The sequence below is a fragment of the Phyllostomus discolor genome, chromosome 8 (genome assembly GCF_004126475.2).
Source record: "Phyllostomus discolor isolate MPI-MPIP mPhyDis1 chromosome 8, mPhyDis1.pri.v3, whole genome shotgun sequence".
NCBI classification, from domain to species: Eukaryota; Metazoa; Chordata; class Mammalia; order Chiroptera; family Phyllostomidae; genus Phyllostomus; species Phyllostomus discolor.
Genome location: NC_040910.2, coordinates 75,916,808 through 75,934,198, shown reverse-complemented (window position 1 = coordinate 75,934,198; position 17,391 = coordinate 75,916,808). Strand labels below are relative to the sequence as shown.

At 37.7% G+C, this 17,391-nt stretch overlaps 1 protein-coding gene across 2 annotated transcripts in view; it reads right to left on the bottom strand.

Moving 5' to 3' along the window:
- The window catches only part of METTL16 (methyltransferase like 16), a 71,899-nt gene that overhangs the window by 52,942 nt on the left and 1,566 nt on the right, over positions 1 to 17,391 (bottom strand). For both annotated transcript variants that reach the window (XM_028520420.2, XM_036034398.1), the window contains exon 2: positions 10,949 to 11,076. In XM_028520420.2, the coding sequence (XP_028376221.1) occupies positions 10,949 to 11,076 (128 nt within the window). The remainder of the gene's footprint in view (positions 1 to 10,948; positions 11,077 to 17,391) is intronic.

The window sequence follows — 17,391 nt, the reverse complement described above, 5'->3', positions numbered from 1 at the left end:
TGCACTACATTCTAGGGTCCCAGGTAAAAAGAACAGCAGGTACAAAGACCCTGAGGCAGGAGAAAATTTATGGGGAATTCCACGTACTGAGAGAGCCACTATGTCTAAAATGCAGAGGGCAAGGTAAGTATACAAAGCTCAAGATGAGGCTGGAGAGAAAGATGGGCCAGATCATGTAGAGCCTAATAGGGTAAATATAAGTTTATCATCTAATCCAGGATTCTATTGAGAATGGAAGTAAAAGCTGTTATAATCACATCAGAAAATTAGAATCTATGTTAAGTATTTAGGTCTGGGGTGAAATAAAGTCAGACCAGCAGACAAGCATGGAAGCATAGGCTCCAATTAGGAAACAATTACTGTATCTGAGTTTAGAGGCTGGGCAAAGGTGGCAGTGGCAAAAATAGGAAAAAAATGAAAGGAATTAAGAGAGATTTAGGAGGGAAAATTTATAAGATTTGGTGATGGACTGATATGTGAGGTGCAGGATGTACTTTCTATGGTCTGGATTGTTTAACGGGACAGACGGCCCCATTCACCAAAAGCAGTAACTCTGGCTGAGACCCATTTTTGAGGAGCAATGTCATAAATCTGAGCTGCATCTGAGACATTCAAGTGGAGATACTGAGTAAGTGGTGATCTTAGGTACAGAGCTCAGAAAACCAGTCTGCAGAGACAAATGACTAAATGGTTCACAAACAAGTGAGGCCCTGGCAAGGAAAAAATACAAACTGAAAAGAGCTTAACACTGAGCCTTGAAGAATCTTTTAATGGTTGAATATACAATCAATTCAGAGAAATCTACACAAAGAGACAGAAAGGGTGGAAGAAAGAAAACCAGAAAATGTGGTGTGGTGCCAAGATAGCAAAGAGAAGAGGGAGTCCATGAAGGAGAACAGTGTGAGCCGAGTAACCTGCTTCTCAGAAATCATCTGAGAACCGAAACTGGGTTTAGTGACGAGATCACTGGCAACCTTTTCAAGAGCTACTCTGGTAGTAGTAGAATTAAAAACCACTCTGGAATGAGAGAAAGATTAAGGATGTGAAAAAAATGGAGACAGTAAAACAGACAATTCTTCAGGGCGTGGAGCTGTGCAAGGGAGAAGAGAAACATGGCCATGAAAGTCTGGAGGGGGGTTTCATTAAAAATTTTTTCATGGAAAAAAATTACACGTTTAAAACTCAATGGAAAAATCACAAAGGCCACATATATGAGGTTTCTGTAGAGATGAAGCGCATTAGTGATCGCTAGGGGCTGAGGAAGAAAAGTGGGGAGTGACTACGTAATCAGTGCGAGGTTCATTCTGGGGTGATGAAAATATTCAGGAATTAGATAGTGGTGATGCTGCTTGTACACTTTTAAACACACTACTAAACCATATACTTTAAAATGGTGACTTCATGGTATGTAAATTATATCTCTATTTTTTAAAAAGTCAAAGGTGAGAAGCTGGTAGAGAGGGATTCAATATTTAAGACAAGGAATGTCAGACTGTGTAAAGTTCCTGTGATAAGGGGAAAATATGAGAGAAAGTAGATGGAGTATTTAATTGAATTAGAATATACTACTGGGACTAGTAATAATAATATTTGGTAGTTCAACACAACCAAAGTCAAACCCATGGCTTTCCATTGTGTTTTCCACTAACTCATTCCTCTTTACAACTGAGTTTAAAAAACTTTACCATTGCTCTGGCTGTTGTGGCTTAGTCAACCGAATGCCAGCCTGAGAACCAAAGGGCCTCCAGTTGGATTCCCAGTCAGGGCACAAGCCTGGGTTCCACTCCAGGTCCCCAGTAGGAGGTGCACAAGTGGCAACAACACATTGATGTTTCCCTCTCTTCCTCCCTCCCTTCCCCTCTGTCTAAAAATAAATAAATATATTTTTTAAAAAACCCTTAAGACTGCCATAGGTTAAATAAACAATTAGTAATATACAAAAGCAAAGATCCTGAAACAGTAGAAATGATTATTACTGACAGCCCTAAATTAACCAAAAAAACCCCCCAAAAAACAAAAAAACAAAAAACCCCAAAATCCTACTTGCAAAATATTAAGAAACTACCTGGATTATCTCTTAAATGCAGATCCCCATGCTAGCTAAAGAGCAAATGACAAGAAAAACCTGGTCATCCAAATACCTCTTTACTCTTTCCAAGTACAGTTAAGAGTATAGTAATTTTCTAGCAAAGCCCAGTGACTTACCCTAAATTCAATGAAACTTAAAAAAAAAGTCCAACAGTAAGAGAAACAGTTAAGTAAATTTGTTTTATATTACAAAAAATTTAGGAATGACCTAAATTTAAACAGTAGTGAGTAGGATGAAAAAGTTAAAATAAATCCACATGAGAGAATACTCCGTAGTCATTAAAAGGAGTAAGACTGGACTGATCCACATATTCTTGTATAAACTGGGTTCCTTGATTAAAAAAAAAAGCCACAAGTTTGAGTAAAAGCATCTATGTACAAAGTGATCACATTCTTATAAAAATAAAACAAAGCAAAAAAAGACCCTGTATGAATTATACATGCATAGGAAAAACAGTCTGGAAGGCCCTGGCTGGGTCTTGATACCCGGTCCAGGTACATTCAAGAATCAACCAAAGAATGCATAAATAAGGGGGACAACAAATCAAAGTTTCTCTCTCTCTCTCAAATCAATTTTAAAAACATCTGGAAGGGTTAGAACTGCTTCTGAATGTGGAAATGTGTGGGAAGACTAAGAGGAGTGGAGATTTTCATACTCATCATATTTTTGTATTATCTGAACACATTTCATATTAATAGTACCTTCGTTAAGTGTTTTGTAACTATACAAAAAATGTTTATAATTGTCATCAAGTAGTGGTAAAAACAAGATGTATGATTGTATCTCCATAAAATAACAACTGCAAAGCCCTGGCTGGGTGGGTCAGTCAGTTGGTTGTAACATTGCCCTGTACATCAAAAGGTTGTGGGTTCAATTTCTGATGAGGGCACATACTTAGGTTGCAGTTTCCATCTCCAACTGAGACACATTCGGGATGCAACTGATCAATATTTCTCTCTCATACTGATGTTTCTCTTTCTCCCTCTCTCTCAGATAAATATACATATTCTTGGGTGAGGACTGAAAAACTGAAAAACAATAGTACTGCAGCTTAATCATTACACAGCTTCATGAAATACTTGGAGCAAGAGAAGTAGCAATATATTGTTTCTTTATTGTCTTCCGAGTTATTTATAGAAACAGTTGTTATTAAAAAAAAATATATATGTATTTACTTTGATGGACTAGAGCATACAATTTATTAATAAGGAACCACATCCTAATCACCAAAAAGTACAACACGCACCAAGCAGAGGCTAGTCTAATTGAAGATAGTAAGCTGAAAAATCAATGAAGAGTTGATTCTTACACTTTACTAGTAAAACAAGTGTTAATTTTCCTACTTCTAAGAAAATACAGACACTAATTTGAGGGCTGGAAATCTTTTTGTAGGACAAAGTCTAGTCATCCGACTTTACTAGTAAAGTATTTAGGTCACTTTAGCACCCTGGGACATTCAAAAATTCTGAGCACAGGCAAGATCTTTTTCATTCTCATTTCTTTTTTCCTTTTTTAGATTTTATTTATTTATTTTTAAAGAGAGGGGAAGAGAGAAAAAGAGGAAGAGAAACACTGACAGGTTACCTCTTGCACACCACCCAACCAGGAACCTGGCCATCAACCCAGGCATGTGCCCTGACTGGGAATCAAACTGGTGGCCCTTTGGTTTGCAGGCCTGCGCTCAATCCACTGAGCTACACCAGCCTGGGCTCATTCTCATTTCTGAAATCACAGGAACTAAAATTAGCTCTCATATGGAAATTGGCAATTTACTCCATCAGTCTTTGATGTTTGTTTAACACATCCAGCTTCACAAAATAGCCTATTGTCATTAGGCTCATGTCAGATTTCCCTAAAATGATTCCTGCACTGCTACTGATAAGTACAGTATTACCATTATAGATGTCATTTAGAAGGATACATTCTGTGACTCATGGTTAAAACATCAATCATTCTAACACTGAACCTCTAACACAACAAAGGCTGAAACCTCCTGATTTTACTCCAACATGGGTTTCAATTTATTAGATCTTCACTGAGATGATGAAAATGGTACAGCCACAAGGTATCACAAAGCCCTTCAATGCTTGTCTCACCCTCTTCCCATCCCTTCACAGACAAATGTTTTCCTGAAAAAAAAAAATTATTCTTAAATCACATCAGCCATTAAGTCACACAAAACAACCATTCCAAACATTATAGTTTGGAACTAAAAGGGACCTTTTAGTCCCTTTCTGTGAACAGCACATCAGTACAGATATTTTGGTTTTAGTTTGAAAAAAATTATGTTTTATAATCTGCAACATCCATTCTATAGGCTACATGCTACTCCGCTGTACAGAACTTCATTCTAAAAACCTACCTACTGGGTATTTAAATCATTTCCAATTTTCCTTGTTATAAACAGCCTTGGGACAAACATCGTCAAATATATATTTTTTCATTTACATATGCTTTTTAGAACTTTTGAGATGCACTTCTACCAGCATTTTATCACTTAACTACATTTCTGCCACTGATGAACATTAATATTTTATCTTTGCTAATTTAGTCCATTTCCCCCCTTTTTTGTGAATTATCCAATTTTATCCTTGACCTTATCTATTAAGGTTTTTTTCCTTATTGTCTTATAAGAGTTCTATATAGAAAGGAAGTTAATACTTTGTCATACACTGTAAACATTTATAGTTTCATCACCTTTTACCTTTAGTATTTCCTGATATGTAAAGCTTTTACTTCCTATGTTGTTAAATCCATCTTTTTTAAAAAAATTAATTCTACCCTTGGAGTATTCTTAGAAAGACCATTCCTACACCCAAAGTTATAGACATTCACCTTAATTTTTTCCTGGTACTTAAAAATATTAATATATTGAAATAATTAAACAATCAGGAATTTCACATCACATGTAGGAAAGAAAATATAATGCACCCCTCCCATGGCTCTCCCAACTGCATCTATTAAAAATCCATTATGGATATGGGCCCTAACTGGTGTGGCTCAGTGGACTGAACACCGGCTTGTGAACCAAAGGGTCACCAGTTCGATTCCCAGTCAGGGCACGTGCCTGGGTTGCAGGCCAGATCCCTAGTAGGAGGCATGCGAGAGGCAACCACATATTGATGTTTCTTTCCCTCTCTTTCTCTCACCCTTCCCCTCTGTCTAAAAATAAATAAAATCTTTTTAAAAAAGTTTCTGGCTTTAAAAAAAGGAAAGAAAAATCAATTACTATTATTCCCACCCCTAATGACTTGCAATGCTACCCTTATTCTACACTATTGTCTTTACATGGTGGGGTAGTTTTAATTCAGACTCAAGTCCTAAAGTAAGCACATAAAGTAAAAATCCAGTGTGCTTAAAATTATACTGCAAATTCTCTTTAATCATTCATAGCACTGTGAGGTATTCAAATTTTGAGAAACACAAGGAGTCAAGATTGATTAGGACAAGGAAGATTCACCCTCCCCACTTTGCATTCCCTCTGGGAGGTACACTATCGAGTACAATGACTGGCAGGAATCACCATCTGATTTAGTGTACATATGCAAAGGTTCTGCTATTTAGACTTCAGTGTGTTACCAAAAGCCATTCTGAGAGGGACAACTAACTGACAGCCCATTCTTGCTCTAATACTACTACTATACTAATATTTTAATGACTTGACTATCACAATATATTTAAAGTTCCATCTGAGAAAGCTCATACCCTTATGCATTTCTACTACTCATTTGGAAACACTGTATCACTTTTTCTCCCAAAAACTTTATAGGCATAGTGACTGGGGAGAATCAACATTTTCACTACACTGAGTCTTCACACTCAGAAACACATTATGCACCTAGATTGTTCATGTCTTCCTCGGGACTCCTGAGGGTAATTCTTTTATTTTACATAGATCTTCACACATTTTTTGCCAAACCTACTTCCCTTTGCTATTGTGGATGGAATCTTTTATTGCAATTTAATTTCCAACTAGTATTTGGAAAACTATCAATTTTTTTAAATTTATTATGTTTTATACTTCTTAGTATTATATGCCTGAAAAATTATTTGAAAAAAAATTGCATTCATTTTGTAGGTTAAAAAGTCAATTATGTTGCCCTGGCTGGTGTGGCTCAGTGGATTGAGTGCTGGCCTGTGAACCAAAGGGTTGCTGGCTCAATTCCCAGTCAGGGCACATGCCTGGGTTGCAGGCCAGGTGCCCAGTGAGGGCGTGCAAGAGGCAACCACACATTGATGTTTCTTTCCCTCTCTTTCTCCCTCCCTTCCTCTCTCTCTAAAAAGAAATTAAAACTAAAAAAAAATAAAATAAAATAAAGTTGATTGTATCACCCTGCTGCAGGTGGCTGGTTCACATGGGTAGTGCATCATCCTGCTACACTAAGGTTGTGGGTTCAATCCCTGCTCAGGGCACATACAAGAAAGCAGTGTGTGTGTATGTGTGTGTGTGTGCGCGCGCGCCTCACTCACTAAAATCAATAAATACACTTAAAAATTTTTTTAAAGTTGATTATGTAATTTAGACCCTGAACAGTAGTACTTAACCTTTTTGGGGTCAATAACCCTTTTAAAAGTGAAGTTCTAAATTATAGGTTAAACTTTTGAACTCCATCTCCTTAAGAAAAAGAACATACACAAAAAAAGTATTTTTATATAATTGTCTTCGTAACATTCTTAGATCCACTGGAAGGAAGTCTTTTAAGGTCATTGCTCTCTGATTATTTTTAGTTATAGTATTAACCAAGTACTGTTGGGTATTAACCAAAATATTGTTCTGGTTATTACCTAAGATACTGTTTGGTTAACAGTTAACAGTATTTCTACCCAAGTATTTCTATTTGGGTAGAAATACAAAGAAAAATTTCTCCAAATTACATCAAACACTTTTAAAAAATATTTCTGTTATATGAATATTTTTCAAAATGCTAAGAGTCTTCATTTTTAAATCTTATTTGAAAATTATTTCTTTTATCAATATGAATAGCACCTTTTCCAATTTCATGGGGTTTTGTTTTTTTTTTGCCTTTTCAGATTTAGAGGGAACCCTCATTTGCCTAGTATATTTTTGCCCATCCTTTTTTTATTTATCTGTAATTTTGTTTTAGGTATGCCATGTGTAAATGGCAAATATATTTTATAGAGAAATTATTCTCATGATTCAACAAATATTTATTTAAAAATGTCTATTCAGAAAGGTTGTGATAACAGATCTGTTTGGTCTCTCTGGGTTTTTTTTTTTTTTTAATATAAATCTCAAACCATCTTAAAAATCCTTCTCTGGTTCCTCAATGTCTAAGCAATCAAGTCCCTTCTATTTGCATGCTATGAAAGGCTCTTTGTGACTTGTTCTGTTTTCCTTTCAGTCTCATCTTCTTTTATTCCCCAATCCGCTGTCCTATATCCACTTTAGCCCCATCTACATGCAATTCTCCAAACTTACCATGCCTTTCACAAAAATCTGTTCCATGTACTTGGAATTTTTCCCCTTGCTTCTCTTCATCCTTCAGTATTCAGTTCAAAGACCCAGGGCTTTCACTAACACCCCTATATCACCAACGTGTCTCTCTTCAGACTTCTATTTTTAATAGCTTACAAAATACTACACTTGAATATCTCAGACTTCTCTCTCTATATATGCCAGAAACTGAAACTATCATCTCCCCCAAACCAACTCATCCCCCCTGGGACCCTACTTCAATAAATGGCACCACTACATAGCCTCTTGCTAATTTGAAATCCAGAGAACCATATTTGGCTCCTACTTCTTAATTTCCAGTATGTCCTGCTAATTCTATTCATGAACTTCTCTCAAATTCATCCAGTGATCTCCATCCCTATTGTCTCTACCTAGTTAAACCACCAATGTACCTAATTTGGATTATTAAAACCATTTTCTACTTACTTCCCTGTACCTCCAGTCTTAACTCCCCCTGCAATCCATCTTCCACAATGCTCCCAGAATATACTGTCTGACGTAATTCTCAACATGGTATTCCCCTCCTTTAAAATTAGGGGAGCCCTGGCAGCGTGGCTCAGTTGGCTGGAGTGTTGTATGGTACATCAAAAGGTTGCGGGTTTGATTCCCAGTCAGGGGATGTATGGCAGGCAATCAATTGATGTTTCTCCCCCTCCTCCACTTCCTCTATCTCTAACATCAATAAACATATCCACAGGTAAGAATTAAAACAACAATGACAACAACAACAACTTCAATGGATAAGTACAGGGACAGATAACTCTGAAGACACAAGAACTCTCTATACTATGTCCTTAAGATAAATTCCAAACTCCTCATTGGGCCTTATGAAGTACTGCAAGCATAATCCTCCCCAGTCCCATTTCCTGTCACTTGTCTACCACATCCCAGGCATGTTCAACTTTGCAGTTCTGCTACTATTCAGTGTTCTTTGCACATGTTGCTCCCTCTGCCGATAATACTCATCTTTCTACCTAGCTAACTTCTATTCATTCTTCAGAACTCAACCAAGATACCACTTCTGTTTCAAATGGTTCTCTAAATCCTAAAGACAGGGGTCAGGTCTTCCTCCTATGTGACTCAACTGCACACCTCTCAGATTCTACCGCATTGGGGCAAACAAGGTTAACTGCTTGTTTATGTATATACTTCCCCCACTAATGTGTAAACTCCAAATATGGCAGTGACAATGCCTTTCTTCTTCTTCTTTTGCCTTTCTTTTCCTATTGAAATCTTTAGGCAAAACATATACAAAAAAAAAACTGGGCCAGACTCAGGATAGGAAGTGAAAATTGGTGGAAGAAATATCAATAATTTAAGATATGCAGGTAACACCATCTTACTGGCAGAAAGTAACAATGATTTGAAACAACTTCTCATGAAAGTGAAATAAGAAAGTGCCAAAGGAGGTCTGTACTTGAACATTAAGACAAAAATCAAGACAGAAGAAATATACAACTTTAACATTGACAATGAAGATACTAAAATATTAACGATTTTGCTTACATTGCTTCGGTTATCAATTCAAATGGAGAATGCAGCCAAGAACCAAAAAGAAGGCTGAGACTCAGAAGGGCAGAAATGGAAAATTAGGAAAGATCACAAGGAGCAAACATGTGTCATCAGAGAACACCCACATCCTCGTACTTCCAACTACTATGTACAGATGTGAATGCTGGACAGTGAAAAAGGCTGATAAGGAAAAAAATCGATTCACATGAAATATGGTGTTAGAGGAAAGCTCTAAGGACCCTGGACCACCAGAAAAATGAACAAATGGGTTCTGGAGTGAATTAAGACTGAAACATCGCTGGAGGCAGAAATGACAAAACTGAAGCTGTCCTACTTCGGGCATATTGTGAGAAAGCAGGGTTCTCTGGAAAAGACAATACTTCTGGGAAAAATAGAAGGCAGCAGGAAAAGAGGGAAACCAAATATGAGATGGACTAAGTCCATAAAAGAGGCCATAGGAATGAGTCTATGGAGGTGTGCAGGGCTGTTAGGAACAGGACACTGTGGACATCACTCATTCACAGGGTCAACAGGAGTGGGAGCCAACTCAGTGACATGTAACACATACCTAACATGTCTTTCTTGTTATAATGGCTTTCCTAGAACTTAGCACAAAATGGTTAATCAATAAATATGAAGTAGTACACACACTCATAACTAGGACTGTGCTCAACTTTTCACTGAATGAAGTAGATAAACAAGCTTAAAACCATAGTTCTGGGGCATCTGATCTTACCTTTTGGGGATGGAGGTAATGTCACAGATCACTTTGAGAATCCTATGAAAGCTAAGGATTATTTCCCAGAAAAATGAATGTACATGTATTTTGAAAACACTTTTCAAAATGTATTTTGAAAACACTTACAGATCATATAAGATTTCTAAAGTATCTTGGTCCTCAGGTTAAGTCCTGCCCTAGGACATCTATTTCTAAAATCATAAGAAGACTGCTAGGAGGAAGGAAGAAGTCAGCCCTATTATTCTATTATCACTTACCTTCCCTCTTCTCCACAAATCCTAAATCAGCACACTTTTCCCTAGGCAAGCTTGGAATTTCCACCCTCTCTGTAACTACTAGAGTTTAGGAATGCAATCAAACATTTCCTTCTCAAGAGTATAATGCACACATCTGTCATTCCATTATCATTATGTCAACCATTTCCTGAAGCATTCATACTATTATTTTAATTTTTTTAAAAAATCAACTTTTTAACTTACTATAGTACCATCCTAAGTAGTATAATCTGTGAAATCACTGCTTTAGTGTCATAGTTATTATTTTCCTACAGCAAAATAACACTTGAAAAAAGGACTTTAGACCCTCACCAGCCACCAAGTTTTTGAGCACAATTCTAAGGTCCCTACCGTTGTTCTGGGATCTCTGCTGGGTAAGAAATAATTTGGACACTGAGAAGTTTTTTCTATTCTTTGAAGCTGGAAGAAACTTAAAAACATTTGGTTCAATCCTCTCATTTTATAGATTAAAACATTGAAACCCAGAGCCCTGGCCAGGTTGCTCAGTTGATTGAAGCATCATCCCACACACCAAAAAGTTGAGGGTTTGATCCCTGGTTGGGGTACATAAGGGATGTAGCTAATTGATGTTTCTCTTTCACATCAATATTTCTCTTCCTTTTTTTCTCTATACAAAAAAATTAAAAAAAACATATCCTCAGGTGAGGATTAAAAAATAATCTAACAGAAAGAAACCCAGAGAGGGTGACTTGTCCAAGGTCAGATGAGAGGTTTAATGAAATGTCTAGGATTAGCATTCAGGTCTACAATCAGCCCAGTACACTTTCCACTACACTGTATCCATTCAGATTACACTAGAATAATACAGTATCAAGAGTTCTTCATCTGTTACCTACCTCACTCTTCCATTCAGATTTATCTGAACATGTTGTTTAAAGTCTGGATATTTGGATGCCAGATATGCAAAATCAGGAGGTTTGTCCTTGTATCTATTTCTTGCATGCATTGATTTACTCAGAGCCATCTTTAAAAAAGAAAAAAAAGGGGGGAGAATCAGCATATTTGTTTAAAAAAAATCTTAATGAGGAAAAACTGTGGTTGCCAAGTCAACAGTTTCAGCCAACACATTCCTGCCAATCAAGTGAGAAAGTAGATGTTATATTTTTAAATATACACAACAAATAAGAATATGAAAAGAGGCTCAATATCATCTGTCATTAGAAAAATGCAAATTAAAACCACAATAAGATTATCACTTCTATTCATTAGGATGGCTACTATTAAAAATTTTTTAGAGGAAAATAACAAATGTTGGAAAGGATATGTAGCAATTAGAGTCCTCATGTATTGCAGGTGGAAAATGAAATAGTACAACTGCCACGGAAAATGGTTTGGTGACTCTTTAAAAAGTTAAAACAGAATCACCATATGATCCAGTATTTCCATTCCAAAGTACAAGCAAAAGAACTGAACTCAGGGATTCAAAGATATAGTTGCCTACCAATGTTCCTAGCATCATTATTCACAATAGCCAAAAAAAAAAATGGAAACACCACTAAGTATCCACAAACTGATGAATGATAAAGAGAATGTGGTGTATACATACAATAAAATATTACTTGGCCACAGAAAGGAATGAAATTCTGATACATGCTATAACATGGGTAAACCTTAAAAACATTATGTTAAAGAAAATAAAGCCCTGGCTGACGTATAGCTCAGTGGATTGAGCGTGGGCTGCGAACCAAAATGTCACAGGTTCGATTCCCAGCTAGGGTACATGCCCGGGTTGCAGGCCATAAGCCCCAGCAACCACACATGGATGTATGTTTTTCTTTCTTTCTCTCTCTCTCTCTCTCTCTCTCTCTCTCTCTCTCTCTCTTCCACCCTCCCTTCCCTTCCCTCTCTAAAAATAAATAAATAAAATCTTAAAAAAAAAAAAAGAAAAGCCACACTCAAAAGGAATACTGTATTATATTAATATTGTATTATACCACTTATACAAGGTACCAAGACTAGACAAATTCATACAGGTAATGTAGAGGTTACTAAGGATTGGGGGGAGAGAAGAATTATGAGTTATTCTTTAACAGGTACACAGTTTCTGTTTAGGATTAAAAAAACCTTCTAGAAAGGGTTAGTGGTAATGATTGCACAACATTATGAATATACTTAATGACACCAAATGTACACTTACAAATGGTTAAAATGGTCAATTTTATGTTCAATATATTTTGCCACAATAAAAAATTTATACAACATATGAACTTTTTTCTGAACCAAGAAAGAAAATTGGAAACCATTCCTTTAAAAGCATCAAAGTGGCAGAAGGTACTATAATCTAAGCTAGAAATATTATAATCAGAGTTTAGTTTTTACAGTGGCCTTGTATGGATTGAGTATTTTTAGGGTACCAAAGATCACTGAAGTTTCAAAAACTATCTTCTATTCCAACTTCCTTTATAAATTTGTCTTGTCATTCCTAGGGAGCTAAAACCAAATGAAAACAAATATAATTTTGTCTCCTACCAGATTATAAAGAGGAAAAAAAAGTTAATGCACTTATACTAAGAAATAAAAACTAGAAGACAGGCCACTGTCATGGTTTAGTAAATCTCTAAGTAGTTGGTAAATTAAAAATATTTTAGAACCCTGGCCAGTGTGGCTCAGTTGGTTGGGCATCACCCCAGATACCAAAAGTCGCAGGTTCGATTCCTAGTGAGGACACGTTTTGGTTATGGGTTCAGTCCCCAATCGGGCAGCCTACCAAAATCAACTAATTGTTGTTTTTGTCTCACACTGATGTTTCTCTCTCTCTCTCTCCCTCCCTCCCCCCTCTTTAAACCCTCTATAAAAGCAATTTTAAAAAGTGTTTTCAAGTGAGGATCAAAAAGTAACTTTTTTTAGAATACTATATGTATCTGGGCAGTAGGTGATTTTTATTTATTTTTATTTTTTAAAGTATTTTTTTAAAGATTTATTTATTTTTACAGAGAGGGGAAGGGAAGGTGAAAGAGAGAGAAACAGCAATGTGTGGTTGCCTCCTGCAGGCCCCATCCTGGAGGGATGCTGTGCCCTGACTGGGAATTGAACCTGTGACCCTTTGGTTCACAGTCTGTCACTCAATCCACTGAGCCACACCAGCCAGGGCAGAAGGTGATTTTAATTTTCCTCTTTATTTTTTGAATTATAAGCATCTTATTTATTTCTTTTTTAAAAATGTTTTGATTATGCTATTACAGTTGTCTCATTTCTCCCCCTTCACTCCCTTCCACCCTGCACACGCTCTCCCACCCACATTTCCCTTTAGTTCATATCCATATGTCATACATAAGTTCTTGGCTTCTACATTTCCCATACTATTCTTACCCTTCCCCTGCCTATGCTACTTACTCTCTGTACCTTTCCCCCCTCTCTGCTCTTTCCACTCTGTTGATAATTCTCCATGTGATCTCCATTTCTGTGGTTCTGTTCCTATTCTAGTTGTTTGCTTAGTTTTTGTTTTAGGTGTGGTTGTTAATTATTGTGAGTTTGCTATCATTTTATTGTACGTTTTTTATCTCTTTTCCCAGATAAGTCCCTTTAACATTCATATAATAGGGGCTTGGTGATGATGAACTCCTTTAACTTGACCTTATCTGAGAAGCACTTTATCTGCCCTTTCATTCTAAATGAAAGCTTTGCTGGATAGAGCAATCTTAGATGTAGGTCCTTGCCTTTCATGACTTGGAATACTTCTTTCCAGCCCCTTCTTGCCTGTAAAGTCTCTTTTCAGAAATCGGCTAAGAGTCTGATGGGAACTCCTTTGTAGGTAACTCTCTCATTTTGTCTTGCTGCTTTTAAGATTCTCTCCTTCTCTCTAATCTTGGGTAATGTAATTATGATGTGCCTTGGTGTGTTCCCCTTGAGTTCAGCTTCTTTGGGACTCTCTGAGCTTCCTGGACTTCCTGGAAGTCTATTTCCTTTGCCAGAATGAGGAAGTTCTCCTTTATTATTAGTTCAAATAACTTTTCCACTTGTTGTTCTTCCTTTTCTTCTGGTACCCCTGTAATTCAGATGTTGGAACATTTAAAGATGTCCTGGAGGTTGCTAAGTCTCTCCTCACTTTTTTGAATTCTTATTTCTTCATTCTTTTCTGACTGGATGTATCTTTCTTTCTTCTGGTCCACTCCACTGATCTGAGTCCCAGTTTCCTTCCTTTCACTATTGGTTCCCTGTACATTTTCCTTTATTTCACTTAGTATAACCTTCATTTTTCCATCTAATTTGTGACCAAATTTAACCAATTCTGCAAGCATCCTGATTACCAGTGTTTTGAACTGTGCATCTGATAGTTTGGCCATCTCTTCATCGCTTAGTTGTATTTTTTCTAGAGCTTTGATCTGTTCTTTCATTTGGGCCTTTTTTTTTTTTTTTTTTTGTCTCAACGTGCCTGTTCCGTAGTGAGGGGCAGAGCCTTAGGTGTTCACCAGGGTGGGGCAACCCAGTTGTTGGGTTGTGAAGCTGTATATGGGGCCAGGGTCTGGGAGGGAACAATGGTGCTTGCTCTGCTCTCAGTCACTTCCCCCACGCAAATTTGGCCCTTCTGGTGTTAATTCCCATGTGGGTGGGTTTGTGTACGTCCTGAAACCCTGTGGTTTTCTCCAACAAACTCTCCTGTGAGGCTGGTAGTTTCTCCAGGTACCTCAACTCCCACAGGTGTTTTCAATTGGTGTTTTGAGACTTTATTTCCCCTCACTGGGACCCTGGGTTGTGGTGTCTGTCTCGCTCCCCAGTTTCACCTGGTTTATCTGTCAATGTGGGACTGGACTCACCATGCCCCTCTACAATCCACCACCTCGCTGGGTCCACCAGCTGCTGCTTCGCTTGCCCAGAGTCCACCCGCTGCCACCTTGCCGGGAGTCCTCTCCGCCTGGAGTCTTCTCCACCTGGCTCCCCAACTCTGCCCCTCTTACTGGTCTGGATGAATGTGTCTACTTTAACTCCCTAGTTGTCGGACTTCCATACAGTTCAACTTTCTGTCAATACTGGTTGTTTTTTTGTTTCTAAATTGTTGTTATCCTTATTTTGATTGTGGGAGGAGGCACAGTGTATCTACCTAGGCCTCCATCTTGGCTGGAAGTGTAATTTTCTTCTTTGTACCAGTCTGCATTTTCGACTCTTTTTCATAATGAGCATTCATCTAAACAGTATTACATAAGCCAGAAAACTGGGAATCATCTCATTGCTTTCTCTCTCACAGCCCAAGAAATCACATTGTGGACTTGGTCTGCTGAATACCTCTCAAATGCATGTATCTTGCCCTATGTCCACCATTACGAGCCAAACACAAGTTAACTACACTGCTTTAACAGTCCATTAACTGGTTTTCTGAATCCACTTTTATTCTCTCTATTCTTTTTTCAACCTCCACATATACCCAACTGCTCAAAGCCTTACTCAGGATAAAATTTTAAAACCTGCCCTGGATGGATAGTTCAGTTGGCTGAAACATCATCATCCCGGCTACACCAAGGTTGTGGGCACATGCAGGAGTCAACCGATGAATGAGTGCATGGATAGGTGGAACAGCAAGTCAATGTTTCTCTCTCTCTCTTACAATTAAAAAAATTGTCATAAATAAAAATAAATTAAAAACCTTACTATAGCATATGAATAAGGTCCAGCCTGGTGTGGGGTTGCCTACCACTTCACTATTAGCTTGTTACACCCCTGCCTCATTTTTCTGTCCCTCCACTCTGGCAATAAGTTAATAGATCACTCCTTTTACCTGCAGCAGCGATTTTCAACATTTTTCATCTCATGCCAAACATAAACTAATTCCTAAAATTCTGCAGCACACTAAGAAATATAGTTTTTTTCTGCCAATCTGATAAAAAAATAGGTATAATTTTGATTCATTCCCACCAGACAGCCATTGTTGTTGGCTATTGTCATGTTTTTATTTGACAGTCTAAGAGAAAAGAGGCCAGTGCCCTGACTAGTCAGGTACTACATATTTTAAAAATTTTATTCCTTTTTTCTTAGAGAGAGGGGAACAGAGGCAGAAAAAAAAGGACAGAAACATCAACTGGTTGCCTTTCATACATGCCCAACTGGGGACTGAGCTCACAAACCAGGCACATGGCCCTAAATAGGTGACCTGCCTGGTGTGGGTCAGTTGGCTGGAGTGTCTTCCAGCAAACTGAAAGATCGTGGGTTTGGATTGTGGTTAGGTGACATGCCTGGGTTGCAGGTTTGGTCCCCGTTGGGGTGTGTAGGAGAGGCAAACCAAGGATGTTTCTCTCCCTCTCCCTTCCTCTACTCTCTCTCTAGAATCAATCAGCATGTCCTTGCATGAGGATTAAAAAAAACAACAACATCCCCATCCCAAGCCCAGCTATTTGACCCCTATCTACAACTATTAATAAAAAAAACATTCTTGAGACACACCACTGTGCCTCTTGCATACTGACTGAAAATCACTGGTCTATAATGTTCTCTCCTCCCCTCTTTGCCTGATGAATTCCTACTAATCCTTACTACCACAGCTCAAACATCGCTTCTTTGGGAATCTTTCCTTCCCTCATCTCCCCAGTTAAGTCCTATCCCCTATTACAAAATTTTCTAGCAACAAGCACTTTTTTTTTGCAACCTCTGTTAGAAATGTAACTATACAGCAATAAATGACACACTATTTCTGAAGGTTTTTTGACAGCTTTCTATACTGGAAATTTAACAACCATTTTAAAAAATAATTGTCTCCACATTTCCAAATCATATATCCAACTGCCCACTAGACTTCTCACCTGAACGGCTCAAAAGTATTTCATGCACATGTCCAAATTAAATAATTTCTACCCACCCCAAAATGGTCCTCATCTATCTTCTCTATTTTACCAAATGACACCACTATCTTTCTTGTGGCTCACAACCCAGAAATCTTCAGCATCTTCTCCACCCCAACTCCCACATTCCAAACACACAATGTCCTGAATATTCTCTATCTGCTAATTATTTCTTGACCCTATCTATTTCTCACCCTCCACAACACATCTCTAGCCCAGATCATTATCATCTCTCCATAGCTCCTGCAATCCACTTTTTACACAGCAGACAAGAATTCCCTCCCCGATCCCACACAAATCTACGTATTCTTTGCTAAATCCCTTCAGTGGCTTCCTAAAGCTATTAGGCTGATAAAATCCAAAACTATTACTATTAACAAAGCATACATAGTCTGGGCCTTGTCTATTCCTCTAGCCTCCTTTGTTACCAGTTACCCCTTCCAACACTGTATTCCAGACATTGTGGTCTTTTCATTTTTCTTCTTTCATTTACTGACAATTTAAAAGTACAT